Source organism: Aspergillus glaucus (assembly GCF_001890805.1).
Source record: "Aspergillus glaucus CBS 516.65 unplaced genomic scaffold ASPGLscaffold_8, whole genome shotgun sequence".
NCBI lineage: Eukaryota > Fungi > Ascomycota > Eurotiomycetes > Eurotiales > Aspergillaceae > Aspergillus > Aspergillus glaucus.
This window is the reverse complement of record NW_019170460.1, coordinates 2,102-24,186: the sequence shown is the minus strand read 5'-3', so window position 1 is coordinate 24,186 and position 22,085 is coordinate 2,102. Positions and strand designations below refer to the sequence as shown.

Sequence of the window (22,085 nt, the reverse complement as noted above, 5' to 3'; positions counted from 1 at the left end):
AGAGAATATGCTCGACTACGCTGTATGGTAAATTCACCATCACTTGAGACTGGCTTTGATTGATTGAATAATAGGGCTATGATCTAACCAGATGTGACCATGAGCATCTGTCTTTCCTTCAAAGGTACTTAGATATCTAAAGGTGTTGGTTGAACCAAGCAACTGCCTGGCAAAATGCACTCTCCTTCGCAAATCTAGCATGGGATTTGTAAATGTCAGCACGCACAGCAAAACCATGTTCAACACCACTGAACAGATTGATTTGGTATGGTTGGCTGGTTCTTGCAAGGGTTTCCTCGGACTCATGACGCTTTGAGGCCGGGAAAATCGAATCCGTTTCTGTTTCCAGTTGATGAGTCACATCTGAGAATGAAGCGAACAATAACACTCACCAGCCGCTGCTATTGACAATGGCCCTTTAATGTCCTTCAATTCAACTGCCTCAACGAAGCTGGGATGGGCAACATAACCTACGTCTCCGAAGCCTGGCTTTAAGAAACGAACTGCGTATTTCGCCTAACAACCGTCAGATTACCGGCTCTTATGGGTGCGAATATATACCAGCTTGCATGGGACATACCCCAAAGCAATAACCCACAAGACCGATCCTCTGACACTGCAAGCTTCCTCTCATGTCGGTCAGAACTGAATGAACCACAGGATCAACTCTATTCGGCAAGTGTCCCGGGGGGTCTTTGAGCCATGCCATGAAGTTGAAATCCGCAGGCCGATTGAGCGGTATTGGGTCGCTGTGGAAGAGGTCAGGCATGACCACAAAAAAGCCATTTCTAGCAAGTTGATCCGCTATCAGTTGGGAGTTGACGAATTCATGTCCAATGACATCCGAGAGCACGAGAACAGCCCTACTTGTCGAGCGATTCGCTGGGTACGAGACGTAGGCCTCAACTAGCTCCTTGTTAACTTTGTCATACGACCAAAGAATAGCAGTTCTCTTTGAGTAGACCGGCCTAACAAGGGGTGATTTGAGGTCTGGGGGAGTGATACCATTTCCAATTTTCCTTATCTGTCCCCTAGGCTCACCGTCATGCTTCACCCCAATGACACAGCAAGGCCCCGGTGGATTTGACGTCATGTTTCACAATCAACTTGAAACACAAGGGCATAGGCACTCTGAGATGTGGGCGACGCCATGTATAAAAGGCAAGGGAACCAGCCAATAACTGATAACCAGTCAATGGGCTTACCGTACTCCGGAGTACATATCTCGGTTAAGTCGGCTAGCACCTCGGCATGGACGCAAAACATTCGGCGAGGTGCTCCGTTGAATTGAAAGGAAACCAGGCCTTATGCGGAGAGATGTGGGGTTATGTGGACGGGTAGTGGAGATATGGAAATGTAGGTACAATGTGAAGTGTCTAGTAATACTAGTATTTCCATACGTACTTTATACAAAATACCCCGTGCACGAATTGCATTGGGTAGCGTACTCTATAACAACATTATTGCAATGAACTTAGCACATAGTACAGTTGGCTCTATGAAGTACTACCCATCGATCGACGGAGCATGGGTAGTCCGAATATGTCCTTTGAAATACCTCATGTTAGTCTACACAAACCCTAGAAACCGGTGCTGCTTGTTATGCATCCCAGTTGTTAACAATTCCGGCTTCGCAATAGACGGTTGGAGCAAGGCAGTGCGGAACTAGGAACTGATGGGTTTATCGAAACCAAGCCTGTTCCGTTCATACAAGCGTACGTACATAAAGAATTACACGAAAAACTACAAATCGATTTCCGAAATGATGAGCACAAAGCTCAAGTCTCGATCGGTGGTACGGGACGAGGGGGAGGAGGGAGAGGTAAATGTGAATCGTTTTCTTATTAAGCTTGGGATTAGAACGGGCGACGGACCGTCGTTCATCGTGACGAAAGCAAGGACGGTAAGAATTGGCGGATTGAATGATCGCTCGATGTTCGTTCGGTATGTATTCGAGCTGCTGGCCAGGATAAATACCAACATCAAACGAAAACAAAGCTCCACGGTCACAAACCCATCACCGCCGCAGCCAAGAACGAGAAATCACAAGGGGGGAAAGCCACAAGAAAACAAGGTAACACAGAGACTAAAGGGGAGGGATGACAAGATACCGATGTAAAATGCCACACTGAAATCTGCAAAGGCCGTTTCCCTCCCGTTGAAACTCAAAAGGAATTTATTTCCATGAGTTGATAGGGGCGAACATCTGCAGATTTACAAAACGGGAAAACAAGGGAAAGGCTAAATCAGCATGATACCAAATGGACCTACTCGGCAGTATCAAGCTCATCATGAGCAGAAGGCAGGGGGTCTAATGGAACTATCACAGTGATCAACAATCATCTCATCTCCATTTAATTCAAAGAAAAGCTTACCTTTCCTGTCTTCGCCATTGGGTCCATTTTCTCGCTCCTCATCACGGCGTTCTCTTTCCTCATCACGCCTCTCTCTGTCATCTTTGATGTCACGCTCTCTCTCATCAGGGCTACGAGAGCGGTCACGGGAACGTTCACGATCACGGCGGTCATAATCGCGATCACGACGGTCGTAGTCACGATCACGACGCTCATAATCGCGGTCATGACGGTCATAGTCCCGCTCATACCTGTCATCCCTACGAGGGGAGTAGTCGCTACGACCACCACGACGCGGGGATGGCGAGCGACCACGGCGGGGAGGAGTGCGGTCACGTCGGCGGTCACGGCCTGAATCGAATCGCCAAGATGCAGATGGCGGCGTCCGAGCCCACTTCGGGTTGGTTAGATCGGCGCTGGTATATATAGAATAGGTATCACTTACTTCAATTTTCAGCAAGTCGTCGCGACCGATGCGCTTGTTATGCATCTCATGATATGCATCATCCGCGTCCCGACGACTTTCGTATTCCACAAAAGCAAAACTATTTCATATTAGGACAGATTCACATAATTGGACGTCGGTTATTGAACTCACAGCCGGCTCGAAGGGGTACGAGGCGCAGGAATGTCACATCGAACGAGGCGTCCGTACCTAAGTCACAGGTTAGAATGAGTGGTCTACTGCGAAAATATCATGAGACAAATCATAGTTGCAGATGGTTAAATTGCATATATCAGGATTTGGTAAATTCTCGAAGGAAAAGTCTCTCAAGAGGGCAAGGAGGCCGATGAATTTCTTTAACATGGAAAACCGCTTCGACGTCAAGGCAGCGAGGCTTGGTCGAGCTTATAGTTTCGTGTATGGATAGGATAGCCGTGGGATCTTGGTAGCGCGTAGCAATCGACGAGCGGCACGTACCGTTCGAATTCGTAGGCAAGGTCGCGAGCTCGAGTCCCATGCCCGAAGCCAGTGACATAGAGGGTGGTACCTGGCCGGGACATTGTTATTGATTTCAATTAGACAGTTCCGCGAAATTATGATATGTTGTGTGGAACTGAAATATGGCTCAGGTGAACGGAGTGTTGTGTACAAGTCCTTCACCGGTGAGAATGGGGCATTATCGTTCTGGCAGCCGGCAGAAGTAAAAAACTGAGTACGGATGAGCGGACATGCCATGAACGAACCAATCCTTACGCCCCTTTATTACATAATAACCTGGATAACTAACAGTTAGGTAACTAGTTAGTTAGTACTAGTTTTGATACAATAATACAAGTATTACATCTACTTTCCAAGTACAGTTTCTATATATCAACGGGTATCAGATTTCTGTAGGGAATTCAAAACAAAAATAGGATTACTATTGAATGCGCTGTGGCAGGCCATCAAAGTCTGGCCTAGTGAATTACTTATGCTCATTTTTGTGGTCTCAGCGATACACAGTAGTACATGGTCTTATTACCCGATAGTTTCCATAAACACTAGTTACTTAATTCGCCAATTAAATTCTGTCATGGAACTCGACTTTAAAGTAAGCACCTGCAATGGGAAGTTCCATGGCCGGGACAAAACTACAGGAGCAAGTTTTTTGGTGAATCATTATATTGCATTGCCTAAATCTTTGACAACCTCTCATGGAGGCTTGACGCGATATCAAGGAAAATCCGTTTCCAAAACGCCAGTTGAATCACCTAGTGACAGGTAGTGCACGGAAGTTACCAGCAGTTGGGCAGTACTACATCCATTAGATTCAATGAACTGCCCGTGAATATGAGCTTGAATCGCCAGCAAACAAATCGAGAGGGTGGCGTTGAGGGTTCAAAAAGGGAACCACTGTCTCAATTACAGTCTTCGTCGACATCGGCATCCGAGGTAATTACCTTTCTCAAGCCATCTTCTGGTTTCAACCCATGCTTTGAAAATACGGCCCAATACTCATCCTTTGCGGTCTCTAGTCAATTCGTTCCGAGAAAACGCCTTCCTTCAAAAAGGTCAGAAGTAAGATTGGTGAACCTGTTGTCGCGGCGTTTATAGCTGGGGGAGTAGCGGGAGCGGTTTCCAGAACAATAGTGTCACCACTCGAACGCTTAAAGATCTTGCTACAAATCCAAAGTGTCGGCAGGGAAGAATACAAGCTATCAATATGGAAGGCTCTCGTGAAGATGTGGCGAGAAGAAGGATGGAGGGGGTTTATGCGAGGCAATGGAACGAATTGTATTCGCATAGTCCCTTATTCTGCGGTGCAGTTTGGGAGTTATAATCTCTACAAGAAAGTGAGTCGTAGACCCATCAACGCTAGTGAAAAATGCGTGAACACCTGAGCTAAACTACTGCCCTCAGTATGCTGAGAATTCACCTGGTGCTGATTTGTCCCCCATACGTCGTCTTTTATGTGGTGGAGCAGCTGGAATAACGTCTGTCATCATCACATATCCTCTTGATATTGTTAGGACTCGACTGTCTATTCAGTCAGCCTCGTTTGCTGCTCTTGAAAAGCGGGGTGCAGATGAAAGGTTACCTGGCATGTTTCGCACTATGGCTTTGATGTACAAGAAGGAGGGCGGTATTCTTGCCCTGTATCGTGGTATTGTTCCAACCGTTGCGGGGGTGGCTCCATATGTGAGTGTGGACAGTTATGTTATATATATTTTTTCTTTTCTTTCTTTCCTTTTGCTGCGCGCCCCCTCCTTCCCCCTTCCCTCTCCTGCTTTGACGATATTTTGACTAACCAGTTCAAAGGTCGGGCTTAATTTCATGACATATGAGTCTGCCCGCAAATACTTGACGCCTGAAGGAGACATCAATCCTAGTTCTATCCGTAAGCTGCTGGCAGGCGCCATCTCAGGGGCAGTGGCGCAGACGTGCACATATCCATTGTAAGACGAGATGTTACCATCATATGTCTGATTTTCCCATTAATGTCTTAACAGTGATGTCCTACGGCGACGTTTTCAGATCAACACGATGTCTGGTATGGGCTACCAGTATAAGTCGATTTGGGATGCTGTCAGAGTCATCGTTGCTGAGGAAGGGATGCATGGTCTATTCAAAGGTATCGGGCCTAATTTGCTCAAGGTGGCACCGAGTATGGCAAGTAGTTGGCTTAGCTTCGAGGTTACACGGGATTTTCTTGCGAGCCTAGATGATACATAGATCTCCAGTGGAAGTGAGACTTTCGTTCTTTCTCTTCGCAATCATTATCGACAGTGACACCCTTAACTGGCAAGCCAAGGTTACTTTTAACCGAGTGTGTCCTATATGGTTTTAATTTGTATATGCTTCGATTGACTTAGTTTCTATTTTAACGCTAGACGGGTAGGTCTGGCCCCCACATGGCATACAAACATGGAGAGACAAGACGCGACAGAAAACACACATAGAATGAAAGTGATAAGAAATTTTTATTATGAGTAGAATTTTAGCGCGTTTGACTTTCACTTGGTGCAATGTCAGAAAGTAATTGGACCACAGCAGCTATGCACTAGAACTTCTGAGTACATACTCCATACTCTTCTACTCCACAACCATGTACATGATATGCAATGTAAGAATTGACATTTCCAGTCCGAAGGTGTCAATTTAAACCCGTCTTGATTCCTACAGTAACACGTAGCTGCTTTTCTTGTTCTTGTTCTTCTTCTTCTTCTTCTTCTTCTTCTTCTTCTTCTTCTTCTACTTATCGGTATGAAGAAGCATGTTTTATTTGGTAGAAAATTACAATATGGGAGAGAGACTCAACAAAGCTAGTTGAAACCCCGTAAAGACCCCCGCTGCAAAGATAAGACAGTGCTAGGGAAATATTAATTCCTGAGGCAGAAATTGATCAGCTCAAACTCTCTCCACCACACTGACGGAGTAAGCAAACCTTTCCAAATCAGTACTAGCGTAGGGCTCAACCCGCACACACCATCCATCTGAAAATTGTAGATCAAAAACCTCACCAGCTTCATTTTACGCGACTGCCAGCTAACTCGAAGGTGTCCTATCAATACCAGCAGCCATGGGTATGTTCTATACTGCGACTTACGAGAACCTTTTACCATTACTCTTGCTTTGCGATTTTCAAAGGAACAATGGCGCATTTTGCATGTCCGAAGAAAACTGACGGTAGCCTCCTATTATAGGTATCGACTTGGACCGTCACCATGTGCGCAGCACCCACCGCAAGGCGCCAAAGAGCGAGAATGTCTACTTGCAGGTTCTCGTGAAACTCTACCGGTTCCTCGCCCGTATGGATTTCCCCCAGAAGAACTCAGCCTGTTCGAACCGGTCATAAGGGTTAAAAGCTAACTCACTACGGCTTTAGGTCGCACGGACTCCAACTTCAACAAAGTCGTGCTCCGTCGTCTGTTTATGTCGAGGATCAACCGCCCTCCTGTTTCTCTCTCGCGTATCGTCTCGAACATCACTGAGTCTCACAAGGGAAAGACTGTCGTCATTATCGGATCTGTCACCGATGACAACCGCCTCCTGACAGTGCCCAAGCTGTCCATCGCTGCTCTTCGCTTCACTGCTACTGCTAGGGCTAGGATCGAGAAGGCCGGTGGTGAGACATTGACCTTGGATCAGCTGGCTCTTCGGGCGCCCACCGGAGCCAACACTCTTCTCCTCCGTGGACCCAAGAACTCTAGAGAGGCCGTGAAGCACTTTGGCTTTGGACCCCACACCAACAAGGTTAGCACTCCTTCCAGTCCCAATTTAACCAGGAGCAAGATACTAATTAAACGAAGAAACCGTATGTGCGAAGCAAGGGTCGGAAGTTCGAGAGGGCTCGTGGTCGGAGAAGGTCCAAGGGCTTCAAGGTCTGAATGCGGTGATAGGGTAGTAAACAAAAGTCTTTCGGGGCTAGTTGAATGTCATGTCACACTTGGGCAATTACTTTTTCTTTAATGCGTTAGAGATCACTAGCACTCAGCGCTCTAGCCAGTGTGGCTGCATTTCTGTTTTTGTCAAGGCGTCGGAAACGATATTATCCAGTTTAAAATGCTAAGAAACAAAAGATATTTCAATTGGTGCTAAATTTACAAAATTGATATGTATGCTATAGACTCAACTTTTCATGTTTCCACTTCTTACCACCCTCTCCCTCAGAATAGTCACCAGCTCCATGGCCGTTTCCGCGGATCAAATACTTATAGATTGTCAATCCGTCAAGTCCAACAGGCCCTCTAGTATGTATCTTGTTCGTACTGATGCCTACTTCAGTACCAAATCCGTATCTCATGCCATCTGCAAATCTCGTGGAAGCATTCCAGAAAACACCGGCACTGTCAACACCATTCATGAAACGCTCCGCAATTTCTTTCGATCCGGTTATGACAATGTCGGTGTGTTTGGATGAATGCATGTTGATATGCTCAATGGCCACCTCAACAGCTGAGTCGGGGGAATGCGCCGAAGAGATGGTTTTAACCGCCAAAGTGAGATCCAGGAATTCCGTATCATAATCAGAATCAGTCGCATTCAGCAGCAAATCCGTGTGTAAAGCAGGCGCCGATTCCGCCAAGGCGGCTCTAGACGGCATATCACAACGAAGCGACACTCCTCTAGATAAAAGAGCTTCCGCAACACGGGGGAACGTTGTTTTCAAGGCGTCCTCATGCACTAGTAAAGTTTCCAACGCGTTGCAAGCGGCCGGATAATCGGTCTTTGAATCCACAATGACTTTGACTGCGATGTCTGGGTTTGCATCGAAATGAAGATAGGCAGAGCAAAGTCCATCGGCATGACCGAGGACCGGAATCTTTGTGTTATCCTTGACATATCGAACAAGGTCATTGGAGCCTCGAGGAATGACCAGGTCAATCAGCGAATCCTGTGCGAGTAGAGAAGAGACCACATCTCGCGTCTTCACAAGTTGAACTGAAGATCGCGGAACTTGGGTATTTGAGATCGCCGTGGAAATGACCTCCGATATAGCCACGAAAGATTCAGTCGACTCTTTCCCTCCTAATATACACATCAGTAGCAGCAAGGGGAAGCGATTATCATGGGACTCTTACCTTTTAAGATCGCAGCATTTCCTGATTTAATAGACAAGGCGGCTATGTTTGCTATGACCTCAGGCCGCGCTTCAAATATTATCAACAACACCCCTATAGGGCAACTGACCCTCTCCAGTACGAGACCATCGTCTAAAAGAGTCTTCAAAGTCACTTTTCCCACTAGAATTCCCCATCAGTATAGTGCTATAAAAGTGAGGGCGTCGACGTACCTGGATCATCTAAATCTCGTACATTCAAGATACCCTGCAACATGTCGGCATACTTCCCCGGTCTCGATAAATCAAGTCTTTTGAGGACGCTTTGGTTCAAATTGCCATTTTCTGCAGCACGGCTCGCCGTTTCAACATCCCTTGCATTTGCTGCCAGAATTGAATCCCTGCTGTCTAAAAGAGCTTTGTGAAGTGCAGTCAATGCATCGTTGCGCGCGGCATTGGATAAGGTGGCAAGGTGACGAGATGCGAAGGATGCAGTCTTTGCGATATCAGCAGCGGATGACTCAGTGAGGGACATCTTTCCGAGAACTCGAACACACAAAGACTTGAAACGAAAAAGGGCAGAATATTTTTGAACAGGAGGAAGGATTTGTTGTTGGCACTGTACAAAGTACTCCAAGTAGGATAGCTACCGCTGTGTGCAAATTAGACGCCGCGAGCAGATATCTCAAGTGTGGGGACTAGTACTCCGGCGGGGTATTTTCGGGCGTATGATACCATAACCAAAGTCTTTGCTTTTCTAGATTTGTTTTCTTTGGGAGGCGGAGGAGACAATGATGGAATGGGAAATCAAATAGGCCTATGGAAAATTACAGTAACGCTTTGAAACTGTCAACCATCATTACCCTGCACGTTTTCTCATTTCTGGCATATCATCTACAACTGTACAATCATATTTGTTCTACTTCATGCACCACCTCATTTTCAATTTTCTAATTCCTTGTTGTCCTTTTACATAATTTTAAAATGGCAGAAGTTCTATCGCAGATCTGTTCACTATCATCACAGCTTCATCATTCAGATGAAATAGCTGACCAAGATTATGACAATCAAACACATGATCTTCTTGCACAGCTGAGACAGATAATCCCTACAGCTTCAGATATCAGATCTGGTGGTTTTTACTTTCTGGATGTAAGTAAAGTCTATCAGCATCAGACCTATCAAGAGTGAATTTGGCAGAGGGCTGATGGCTGTATTATTAGAATCTCAACCCATCACTTCACTCACTTCCGTACCTGCTCATATGGGGCTACCACGTCTGTTCCATTCGAAGTGAAACTGGTAATCCTTTCCCAGAAGATGTACGCCCTGGAGGGAAGTTATGGTCAAAGGCCGTACATTTCTTAACGGGGTTCGATCCCGTTCAAGTGAGATATGCTAGTAGTGAGTGGCGAGAACTTGTTGAACTGGTGGGACAAAGTGCGTTGGCGGTTTCGAAGGCAAGATCGACCCTACTCAACCAATGTGTATCCCTGCTAACTGACATTAAAGCCATTTCTGGCAATTCAACCGATCCGAGAAGCTATATTTCGTCTGGACTCATCATGTTCAGTTTTCACTTCAACTCATCTCTTACTTGTCAAGCTCTGTTTACACGCGCGAGCGTATAAACATGCTTTGCCTATCCTCAACAAACCAATATGCCACTTCCCCGCAGGGTCAGAGCAGGCTCAGCTAGAGAATCAGCAGCCTACCCTGCGAGCACGCCATGAATCTAGCGCACAAATCCTAAGAAACTCTTCTGGGCTTTCCGCGAAGATCACATACAGGGAGCACTTGGAATATTTCCTTAATGGTGCCATGATTTATATGGTCCTTAAGCAATGGAAGAAGGCACTCCATTTTCTCACCATAGTCATTTCATCTCCTGTCATCAACTCGGTCAGCATGGTCATGGTGGAGGCGTACAAAAAGTGGATTTTAGCAAGCTTGCTGGAGAACGGGAGGGTGAGTTTACAGTCGCTTGTCGAATTATATTTTCGAGGCTAATCTTATGTGACCAACTACAGCTAGTCCAGACCCCTGCTGTCATATCTTCTCACACAATAAAGATCTATCGATCTATAACGAAGCCTTACATCACACTGGCGGGGGCCTTCGAAAGTGGTGACTTTTCAAGACTGGGGGCTGAGGTGGATATTGCACGGCCCATTTGGCATATGGTAGGTTTGTGATTTGTCCGTATGGCATTGTTTTACTGACGGGTGTTCACAGGACGGTAATACCGGCCTTATTCTCCAAGTAGTGAGTGCCTTCGAGAAATTCAGATACCACAAGTTAGGAGGAACATTCGCAGCTCTCACGGTATCAGATGCAATGGAGCGGGCACCCAGCTGCTCTGTGCATTTGACGAACATCGAACAATTAATTGCGACACTCATCATGTCCAAGGCCTTGAACGCGACTTTGTCACATCCAAATGATCTCACGAAATCTACAATGCTTCGGTTCTCGGGCCTGGGATCAAGGGCTTCTGTATCGAAGGATTCAGTTACGCAATCGCAGTTAGTTGAAGGTGGTTGGTCATTAGCAAGTCTCATGACGCACGTTGAAGGAGGGGACTATGCTTTGGGAATGAGCAAAGAGTACATTGAAAATCTTCAGAAGAATCAGAAGCAAACCGGCGGTCCCCTGAAGGACAGCAAGAATGTGGGCAGTTTTTCTGGTGGCTTTGATATTGAAGAGGATATCATGGGGGGTCTGTGCTAAACGATAGATCTGCGCATGAACGGCGCCTATTCATGGTTCGGTGAATTTTTCTGACAAACTGATCTATAGTCAAGTTTGCACCACTATGTATGTGATAGCAGCAGCGGCTGAGGATGCATGGCGTTATTGTGAAGTGGTTGTACCCAAGCATACCACTCCCCGGCCACACTGATAGAATAATCACGCTTTGGTTTTACTGCTTATTTACGTACACAATATTTCTAATCTATCGTTTACAATAAGCCGCGCCTCCCGCGAGGGGCGTTCAATTAGTATTGATATTTTAAATAGTTCTTTTAAGGCTTTGGGGTTGTTCAACAGAGTTAAAGAACCATAAATAATTGCTAGATACTGCTACTATGAGGTTTCTTAGGGATACAGGGGTAGCAATGTGGGTATTATTCATTAGAACCTAATTGAGATTAGGGCCCCAGGCCCAGGCATACTTTATAGCAAGATTCACCTGACTTCCACTCCTATATCCTCACACTACTAGGCGTCACTTCAAAGACCAGCAATTAGTCTTTGTACATAGATCATATATCACCCTTAAATAACATCAGACTCCTTTCCTCCCTATCTATCAACTCTACTAGATACACCCAGCCCTCATCATGCAGCCATGCTATTCTACTCCAGTCTTATATTCATAGATATTATATAGTCTCTAGGTATTGTTAATTACTATGTCTAAAGAGTGGATTGATTTAATTAAATATAATTATTTAAATATTTTAAGATATTCTTTTTTATTCTCTAGGATATGCTAATGACCAGCTTTTCTATAATAGTGATAAGTTAGAGATCTTGCTTTTAATATCAAGTAACTAAATCAGTCATTTTCTTCAATAGCTTTTATTTTTCTAAATCTCTTATTTTAGAGTTTAAATATTATTAAAAAAGGTAATTATTATTATCCTTTAGTCAACTTAGATTCTCTAGACTAAGCTAGTAACCTAGATTTATAAACTTATTGTAAGTTTCTGACATTAAAAGCAGATTATATGTAAACGCAACTACCCGTAAGTTAATTCTGAAATAAATTATACCCATACTGTCTTTTTAATACGTATCTTTTGTTCTTACCTCAATATTACATTAATTTATATACTATTATGATAACTAGCTTAGCAAATGGCTTAAATTGGTGATATTTATTATAGTGACCTTTATAATTTCTAATTTCAAATCACCCATTCTGTGTCTACAAAGAATGTTGAGATATGATGGTTTAAAATATGGCATTTTGTATGGGGATATAGAGGCGCGCCTCTCGGTGATATGCGCCTTTCGGTGATAGGTTACGTTATTAACAGTTTGATGATGTCTTCCATTTTATAGAGCATTTTTCCAGTCTAAGACTATGCATGCTCTACCCACCCCCAAGGGGGTGGGATTTGTGTCTGATGGGGTTTATATACATGGGATTTGCTCTGTCACAGGTCACATGGGAAGTTCTCACTCTGAGATGGTCAAGGATGGGGGACAAGATGGGGTAGTGCCTATGAGGCCCTAGCTAGGGCATCAATTGCTGGCATATAGGTGGCTGGGAAGCCTTCTCAGGCCTGGAACATTGAAAAGGAATGTGAAGTCTATGATGCTGAGCTCTATGCTATTCAGCAGGCCATTCGACTAGCTCTAGATAGGGTTAGGGCTGAAAGTCAACCTCAGCTTCAGGAGGTATTGGTCTTCTCTGATAGTCAGGCAGCTCTTCAGAGGCTCCAGGGATATGTCAACAGCTCTGTTTCTTTACATAGTAGAGCTGATCCAGACCATCCTTCAAGACTTCACTATCCAAATCCACATCCACTGGGTACCTGACCACCAAGGCATGTATGGCAATGAAAAGGCAGATGAGGCAGCAAAGTATGGAGCTGAGTGGTGTGGTCCTATCCCTAGAGCCCCCTCTCATATAGCTTTCTGAGAAGGGAGCTGAAGCTGAGAACTCTGGAAGAATGGGAGAGAGAATGGACTTTTCTTCCTGTAGGCAGACACTACACCCAGTTTCAGACCAAGCCAACATGGAAACTAGCCTTTCTCAGACTCTCAAAGCTGGAATGGTCAACCATTCAACAGCTAAAGCTAGGGCATGGATACTTCAAATCCTATCTAGTCAGGCTACCAGACTATGATAGTGATGAATGCACTATATGCATGCAGGATCAAAGACAGACTCCATATATCTAATTCTGCAATGCTCAGCTTATCAAAATGAGAGGAAGGTGTCACAGGCTGCGCCTGTCGCATAAGCGATATGTCTAGTCAGGCGGAGAGGCTATCGGAGGAACTATTTACCCGCACTGCGCACACATGTATTTAGAGCCGCTCGATCGGGCATCCATCCGATATTTCTTCAACGAAATCTTTTGTGCCAAAGCTAGTCATTAGCATTTCCGGGCCTAGCCCTTAACAGAAGGCCTCTATCCACATCTTGCCCAAAAGAGATTAGTCTCTGTTTCACTTATTCACTTCAAAAACTGGACAACAGGTGCTCTTAAGCTTCTTAGAATACTTAAGAAACACTGGTATAGCTACTAGAAAGTGGCTGCTAGGCATTGAATTAAAAAAAAAAAAAAAAAAAAAAAAAAAAAGTTTTTGTTTGTTTTGAATTAACTCTGTTTTTTTATCCACTGTCTTTGTCACTCTTTGATTCACTGTTTTTGATTTATTTGCTAACCACTTTAACCCTCCTCCCCTCCTTTCTGGATTTCCACCGCTTGGCAGGCTTCCCAGCTACCTATATGTCAGCTGTTGATGCCCTCCCTAGCTAGGGCCTCATAGGCAATGCCCCATCTTGTCCCCCATCCTTGACCATCTCAGAGTGAGAACTTCCCATGTGACCTGTGATAGAGCAAATCCCATGTATATAAACCCCATCAGACACAAATCCCACCCCCAAGGCGGTGGGTAGAGCATGCATAGTCTTAGACTGGAAAAATGCTCTAATCCCTATAAAATGGAAGACATCATCATCAGGCTTGCTTGAGCACTCCACACCCCATTGAGTAATTTGAGTTAGTAATAGTGTATTACTTAGTATTCTTAGTGGAAGACTTTAAATTTATAGATGATGCTAGAGTTGCATTCAGTGCAGATTGGCACGGATGGAAGGTGCCCTCCATCCATGCCGCGCGGATTTTGAATGCTCAGGCTTGGATCCACAAAAGCCGCAAGATTCTGCACTATGCCGATTTAGGCATACACTAAACCAACTGCAGTTAAAGTCGGATTGGATTGGATTTGGATTCTCCAAAGTCCAAGCCACATTGTAATCTGTGACAAGCATACAACAGCATCATGCATCAAATAGAATTAAGATTCCATTACATTTATATCATCTTTACCAGTCTCATTCCACTATTGACCATCTCTGAAGCAAAAATAGCCATATCTTTATGTACATTCCAAATTTGCACAAACATTAATATTGACTCCGTAATGTCTACCCATATATATATATATAATACCCGGCATTCCATAGTATATGAGATCAACTAGTTAATTGACTGACAACATCCATATTCAATTGAAATTTATAACAAAGGCATCACATTGTATGTTAATTATTATATAATTCCAAGAAATTGGCAAACTGCCAGTTATTTACTAAATTACAGTAGCATATTGTAATTGGATCTTGTGGATAAATCCAATCCGCAAAATCTACTCTAGATGATGCTCTTAAGGACCAGGCCTATAAAAGTAAAAGATTCAATCTAAAAATCAAGAAAAATAAGAAAAGAAATACTTACTCCAATGAAGGGGGACTGTAGGCTCAATTGAGCTTAGAAGACTATCCATGACTTTCAACCCTCTATAGGCATGGGCTTAGGGAACTGCATGCTTAAGCTTATACTCTACTGTAAGCCTCTCCATTAATTCATTTATAAATAGAATAAGATAGATATATATCATTGGAAGTGACTAAGTAGAGCTTTCTATAGTTTATATATAATTATATATGGTCTACCTTCAACTTTTTGATCATCAGTACTGGTGAAGCATATAATATATTCTTAAAATGATAACTGCTTCTTTAGATTAACTTAGATGGAGTCCTAAGTTGCTTCTAGTTCTAATAATTATTAACATAAGGGGCTGTATCTAATAATAGTAGCTGGGCTTACATATTCTTTTATATAGATAACGTAATCCACGGGTGAGCGGTCCACACGAGCGAGCGGACCATTTTCACCGCAATCACTGAATATTGGAGCTTTTCAGACACCAACGCCAATTGAATATTAGACTATCTAGTAATTAAATATATAGTTATTTACTAGGACAACTTCTTATAGTATGTCCAATAGTCCCACAGCCACTGCAGCGTGCTGGAGCTCGCTGGCGAGGCCTAGATGCAGGCTCCTCAAGATGCGTATCAAGCTGCTGAATGCGATCACGACCTGCCTGTATAGATATAAAGAGATCACTCCCTAGAACAACACGCCTCCTTGCCTTTTTCTTCATTTTCCGCTTGTTTTCAGCCTGTAGAACCTTGATTTCTTCTTGAAGAAGAAGGTTTGTACTCATTGCCATCTGTGCGGCTTTTTCAAGATGCTGAATATGAGAAATTGGACTACTAGAAAGGGTCCTTTTCTTTTGAAGACTTCTCTGTAGGCTTTGAACCTTGCAATCAATCTGGCGAGGATTCTGAGGTGTTTGAAAAGCAGGTGATATTGAGCCTTCAATAAGTAGTGGTGGTGTGTTGGCATATGAAGTTGAAAGGTGATTTTCTCAAGAACCTGATCTTGATCAAGTGGTTTGAGATCAGATCCTGCAAAGCCATTGCATATATTCCTGGGGAGAAATACTGCTTTGAATGCAGAAGGATATAGGTATAGAAAATCCTCCTTATCAATGTGGTTGTTTCCAGCCACCATCATCCCCTCAACTAGTTTTCCATATGCGCGTTTAAGCGGCCCAAAAACACCAACATCCAGTGGCTGAAGAAGATGAGATGTATGTGGAGGCATACAAAGGCAGATAATTGCATTCTCTTTGCAGAAATGATCAAACTCTGCAGTTTGGTGGCTTGAATGGCCATCAAGAATAAGCAACTGCTTCACACCAGTTGATGTGGTTTAGAAGAAGGATTGAACACTTACTTCAGCCATTTAAGGCCTATTTCATCTGTTGTCCAGCCATTGGCACTATTGGTAAGCATCCAATCTTGAGGAAGATTAGACTCTTGATACCAAGGAGCCTGATGTTCTTTCCCTTTCAAGATAACCACTGGTGGTATGGCAATCCTCTTAGAGCTCACACATTCAATGATTGTGACCCATTCATGATTCCCTTGAATAGCTCTTCAAGGTCTTTCACTGCGCTCTACTGCAGTAATAACCTTAGATGTTGAACAGAGCCCCATTGCAAAGCCAGTTTCATCAAAATTCCAAATATCATCTTCATGTATACCATGTTCCTGAATAGCTTCGCGTACAGTCATAAACCATGGTTTAATAATATTTGGATCCTCCTGTTTTGCATGCTGGTATGTAATCCTCTGATTATATTGTGTATGTAGTTCTGGATGGCGTTTAATAAAGGTAGATGCCCAATTGACGCCAATAGTTGTAGTAGGATCTTGTGTATGCTCATGAAGCACGATCTGTGCTATTCCACACAGAAACTCCAGTCGAATTGAAAAGCCTCATTTATCTGCACCTAGCAGGTGCTTGGAAAGGACTTCTTCAATAACTGTTAATCTATGGTTATTGGCGCATGTTTCTGACTGTGGTTGAGTTCCTTTGAGCCGATTCAGAAAGGTGGTTTTAGACACAAAATACTGCTGCGGCCTTCAATTTTGAACAAATTTTTTGATTTTTATAAGCTTCAATGGCCATTTGCATTCGGGATTCTTGAGAAAGAGGCATTTTGAATGGTGGTAGTGAAAATATAACGTGTTGAAGAATGATTGTTAGAAGTTGATGTGAAAACGGTCCGCTCGCTCGTGTGGACCGCTCACCCGTGGATTACATTTTATGATGATTGATTGGATTTTTGCAGTAAGGGAAGTTGATTAGATTCTTTTTTAAAAATATATATAATTGAACTTATAGTACTGGAGTGACAGTTCTTTCTTAATGATATTTTCTTCCCCTTCTTGAAATAATGGTTGATAGCCTAATTCTAAAGTAGTTACTATTATTGATAGCTGAGGCTCCTGTCCTAGTCTCTTTAATTATATAACTATCTTGATTGATTGCAGATTAATCTAGAATATTTTTATATTTCTCACTTTATATTAGTGGAATGCTGCTGCTCTAATCATGATTACATCAATCTTTATAGCATTTTCTTTATATAATGATGGTTGCTTAGCTAGCTTTAGTTTCTTTTGTAATCTCTTATTTCTTTAGTCTTAGTCTACATTCTAGTGTCTCTCAGATTCCTTTATTAGATAATTATATATGTCCTTCTGATGTACTGATAATAATAGTCTTTAAAATCTATTTTATAATTATATCTTATGGTTAAGAGCAGTAGACACAGTATATCTAATTATGCTTAATGCCTTATTCCCTGTGCTTCTGTATTTCTTTAATTATATTAGTTTTCTTTAGCATTTATATAAACATTATTTCTCATCAATCTCTACCCAGTATTATATCACGTTTCTTAACATCTACTATTAAAAAAGGTAAGTTGGCAAGTTATTAATCTCTAACATTGAAGTATAATATTATATATATAGTTGATAGCTTTTCTTCTGTTTAATTAGGGGGTGTCTGTAGCAAGATGGGTGTGCCTGTATCATCTCCCTTTAATTATTATAAGCCTAAATTTAATAGTGGCACTGCAGGGGCATATATATAAGATAGCATATATTAATAGCTTAGAAGACACTTAGAAATGCATAAGCATTTACCTCAGTATTAACTAATGTTACAAAATATAGAATTCATTCTTTGCTACAGATACAGGGATAGTTAAACTGTATTTATCTTAATCTGATTCCTCTATCTCTAACTGAATTAACTGAGTTAATATATAATGTCTCTTCTAGAAAAGAGACTTTTTCTAGAGGTCCTCTTTTCTAAGTTATCTGTATATCTAGAATATAATAAAATATAGCAACTGATTTATTAACAGTTCTATTAATTAAGATGAAGAGAAATTATAGATCAGTATATAAGGAATTATACCTAATATTAAAGAGCAGAGAATCTCTATAACTATGACTTAGAACTGCTTGCAGTCTATTAATTTCTTAGTGACCCTAGCAGTATATCTTAATATATTTCTACTCTCTATTAGAAGACTCTACTATGGCCAGGGAATAAGGGGGATGGCGCAAAATGACATGCATGCCATTGAATGGATTTCCTATCTAACTACACCAAAATCCATGCTCATGCATTCTCAATGGCCAACATACTAAGTGGATTTGCAGCTGCTGGTCTTATTCCTTTTAAACCAGAGAGAGTGCTTGCAAAACTCCATATCAAAATGAAGACACCAACACCACCTTCCTCTCCAAGCAGCAATCAATCCTTTTATTTAGGAAGGACACCAGCCAATCTCTATCAGTTAAATCAGCAGAAAAGGCAGATGCAAGAGCTTCAAACACAGTCTGTATCCTCAGTGGCTGCAGAGCAGATACTTGAAAAAGTTATTAAGAGTGCAGAGATGGCAATACGGAATTTTATCCTTTTACAACAAGAAATCCATCAGCTTCGCACATCAAATAGGCATCAGAAAGAGAAGATGACACGAGCCTTTATCCAAGATGGAGGGAGTTTGACTGGTGATGAAGGGTTGCAAAGATTGAGAGATTTCCTTGAAATTATTATGGTTAGTATATATGAATTTTTTTAAATCATCACAGGTCTTTAAATATATATACTCAACCTTTATGTAGTAGGTCCTCGGCTTTTATACCTGTCCTTAATCACAAGATTTCTCAGATCCTTATATCTCTATTTGGTAGAGGTGTCTAGACTGCGGACTTAACCGCACTAGCATAAATCTCACTTAGCTATCCCATTCTGGATCATCATATGATCTTCATGCTGCGTCAACAGTTGATACAGACAAACAACATCAACACACCAAACAAAGACAACAGGGCATTAGCATAATCGCATAAATACCTATTAAACCCCTTTTGTCTTCTATATAGACTCCCTCTTCTCTTTTTTCCTCAGATTTGATGTTCTCGTTGATGGCTACACTAGTTTAGATAGGAATATTATTTCAGCAGTATCTAGATTCTAGTCTGAGCCTGTGACAAACAGTAACACTTCTTCATTTTGCCTCATTGTTAGATGAAATTTATAGATAACGTAATCCACAAGCGAGTGACGCACCCCCGCATTCCATATAAAATGGCACTTTTTATACCTTCAATATCTCAACCACCAAGTATATAGAAGGCTGGAAGTTGAAAGTATAGTATATTTCAGTGGTATATTTATACATAGTATATCAAGAACAGCATAAATTCTATATCTTCTCAAGATAAAATAAATTAAAACTGTATTTTTTGTATTCATAATAATTCTGGTATTAGTCTTGGGATAGAACATCTGAAAACTTATAAAACCAAGTATACTAGTCTAATCAGACTTTACTTTGCAGTTTATTTTGCAGTGTAGAAAGAATAATCGCATTATCTTTCCTTTCTTCTACTATACTAATAGATTAATTAGTTGAACAAGAGGGGAGGATGCTATTAGCAATATCTGCTTTAAAGGAATCCCAAATTCCTACTGTACAGCAAGCAGCACGCCATTTTCAGGTCCCTGAATCCACCCTCTGAACACACCTCCATGGTATAACATCACGGTCTGAAAAGCGCGCCAATGGGCATAGATTGACTGAAAATGGAGAGGAATCACTTCTACACTTTTGATACCCTCTATGGACCGACGTGGAGCAGCCCCCCGACCATCTCATGTTCAATATATGGCCAATATTCTCCTTTCACAGCATGGTCCTACCAATACTTAACCCATTGGCAAGAACTGGGTATCCAGTTTCATTAAACACCATGATGAAATCAAGACTAGCTACTCCCAATGCTATAACTACCAACATGCAAAATGTGAGGATCCAAAGATCATTAAGGAGTGGTTTAATCTGGTACAAAACACTATAATGCAACACGGGATTGCATCTGAAGATATCTACAACCTTGATGAGACTGGCTATGCAATGGGCCTAATTGCTACTGCAAAAGTAGTAATTAGAGCTGATATGCCTAGTAAACGTCAGGTTATACAGCCAGGGAACCAGGAATGGGTTACTTCTATTGAGTGTACTAACTCTATGGGATGGGCCTTACCACCATGCATCATCTTCAAAGGGGATGTCCACATTGAGGTCTGGTATCAAAATCCTAAACTGCCACACAATTTGAGGATTGAAGTTAGTCCAAATGGTTGGACTTACCATCTTTTGGTTTTAGATGGCCATGGTAGCCATCTAACTCCTGAATTTGATAAAACATGCAGTGAGAATGATATTATTCCTATTTGCATGCCACCTCATTCATCAAATTACTGTCAACCACTTGATATGGGCTGCTTTTCACCTTTGAAAAGTGCATATGGTGACCTGGTTCAAACACGGATGCAGCATGGCTACAACCATGTGGACAAACTTGACTTTCTTGAGGCCTATCCAGAGGCTCAAAAGAAGGCCTTTACTATAAACAATATCAAGAATGGATCACCTCATAATTTGAAGCAATTACAAAAGCAGGAAGCTACAATCAAAAGGCTGTTAAGGGAGCGTGCATGCAGTCCTTCAACCCCTACTAAAGCTGCATTAAAGCAGCTTTTCAAGGGGTGTGAAATGGTCATGAATAGCGCCATTTTTTTTGCCCATGAAAATAAGGAACTGCAGGCTTTAAATGAAAAGCAAATTCAAAAAAGGAAGCAGTCTAGGAAGCAGATAGCCACTGAAGAAGGCCTTTCTATCCAAGAAGGCCAGGACCTCTTACAGGGCAGGAACCAGAGGGGAAAAGTAATACCTAGTACATCTATAGAACTGGCACTGTTGATAGAATACCACTCTGTACAGGCGCCAACACGTTGCAGCAATTGCAATATTATAGGGCATAAAAGGAATCAATGTCCTGATTGCAATAGTAACTAGTTTTTACATAGAAATACATTTTGTTGATGTTAAAAAGACTCCTACATTTCAACTGTGGTTGGATGTGCGCAGCTCGGTCAGGAATTACATTAATTATAGATTAATATGTAAGATTGCTTTTAGTATAGTAAGTTCTCAGAAATATTATTCTTTAAATATATGAGAAGACTAGAAAAATAGTCATTTCTCTGTAAATATCTCTATTAGCCTTTTTTTAAAAATATTAATTATACTCTTATTTTCTTAATCTAATGGTAATTTCATATGCTCTAAAATTAGTATCAAAGCTAACAGTCTAATTATTGATGGCTAAGAATTATATTATGTTCTAAATATCTACTATCTTAATAATATAGCTATTAGAATTTATTAATCCACCAGTATCTTTTATAATTATACTCTATATATAAATTAGGGGCCATTAATAGCTCACATCTACTAAAGTTATTATATAAGTTAGAGATTGTTTTAATGTAATCCACAGCTGAGCTGACCATTTTCTCCGCAACTTCCAACAATCATTCTTCAACGCGTCATATTTTCACCATCACCATATAAAATGTCTCTTTCTCAGGAAGCCCAAATGCAAATGGCTATTGAAGCTTATAAAAAGAAAAAAAATCCGACCAAAATCGCGCGCTGCTGCAGTATTTGGTGTGCCTAAAGCTACCTTGCTCAACCGGCTTAGAGGAATTCAACCATGGTCAGAAACACATGCTAATGGCCATAAATTAACAATTTTTGAAGAAAAAGTCCTAGCTAAGCGTCTACTAGATGCAGATAAATGAGGGGTTTCAATTAGACCTGAGTTTCTGCATGGAATGGCACAAATCTTACTTTCTGAGTGTACATGGGATCCTTCAACTATTGGAGTCAACTGGGGATACAACTTTGTTCAATGCCATCCAGAGCTTCA

At 41.9% G+C, this 22,085-nt stretch overlaps 6 protein-coding genes across 6 annotated transcripts; 3 read left to right on the top strand and 3 right to left on the bottom strand.

Annotated features, from left to right (window-relative positions):
* Nucleotides 1-136: 136 nt before the first annotated feature.
* On the bottom strand, nt 137-1,093 carry ASPGLDRAFT_65752 (dienelactone hydrolase family protein; the record flags this gene model as incomplete). Its single annotated transcript, XM_022548936.1, has 4 exons — nt 137-339; nt 393-516; nt 581-906; nt 1,006-1,093. 4 exons carry the CDS (start codon nt 1,091-1,093, stop codon nt 137-139), a joined length of 741 nt encoding a protein of 246 aa, XP_022401627.1.
* Nucleotides 1,094-1,790: 697 nt separating this feature from the next.
* ASPGLDRAFT_45855 (uncharacterized protein) lies at nt 1,791-2,899 on the bottom strand. The gene is made up of 3 exons (XM_022546329.1): nt 2,800-2,899; nt 2,376-2,748; nt 1,791-2,320 (listed from the first exon to the last, which is right to left on the bottom strand). Exons 1-3 carry the CDS (start codon nt 2,842-2,844, stop codon nt 2,268-2,270), a joined length of 471 nt encoding a protein of 156 aa, XP_022401626.1. The 5' UTR covers nt 2,845-2,899; the 3' UTR covers nt 1,791-2,267.
* A 1,229-nt stretch (nt 2,900-4,128) lies between these two features.
* On the top strand, nt 4,129-7,166 carry ASPGLDRAFT_65750 (uncharacterized protein; the record flags this gene model as incomplete). Its single annotated transcript, XM_022548935.1, has 8 exons — nt 4,129-4,230; nt 4,314-4,631; nt 4,699-4,977; nt 5,098-5,234; nt 5,289-5,472; nt 6,470-6,587; nt 6,665-7,032; nt 7,089-7,166. The coding sequence occupies 8 exons, from the start codon at nt 4,129-4,131 to the stop codon at nt 7,164-7,166; spliced, it is 1,584 nt and encodes a 527-aa protein (XP_022401625.1).
* Nucleotides 7,167-7,399: 233 nt separating this feature from the next.
* ASPGLDRAFT_34582 (glutamate-5-semialdehyde dehydrogenase) lies at nt 7,400-8,873 on the bottom strand (the record flags this gene model as incomplete). The annotated part of the gene is made up of 3 exons (XM_022544451.1): nt 7,400-8,307; nt 8,361-8,522; nt 8,573-8,873. The coding sequence occupies 3 exons, from the start codon at nt 8,871-8,873 to the stop codon at nt 7,400-7,402; spliced, it is 1,371 nt and encodes a 456-aa protein (XP_022401624.1).
* Nucleotides 8,874-9,322: 449 nt separating this feature from the next.
* ASPGLDRAFT_65748 (putative COP9 subunit 3) lies at nt 9,323-11,068 on the top strand (the record flags this gene model as incomplete). Its single annotated transcript, XM_022548934.1, has 5 exons — nt 9,323-9,490; nt 9,562-9,798; nt 9,851-10,306; nt 10,369-10,521; nt 10,574-11,068. 5 exons carry the CDS (start codon nt 9,323-9,325, stop codon nt 11,066-11,068), a joined length of 1,509 nt encoding a protein of 502 aa, XP_022401623.1.
* Nucleotides 11,069-18,384: 7,316 nt separating this feature from the next.
* ASPGLDRAFT_45845 (uncharacterized protein) lies at nt 18,385-18,842 on the top strand (the record flags this gene model as incomplete). The annotated part of the gene is made up of 3 exons (XM_022546328.1): nt 18,385-18,577; nt 18,635-18,720; nt 18,783-18,842. Coding segments are annotated over 3 exons (316 nt in total), but the record flags the coding sequence as incomplete, so codon positions are not given.
* Between the last annotated feature and the right edge of the window lie 3,243 nt (nt 18,843-22,085).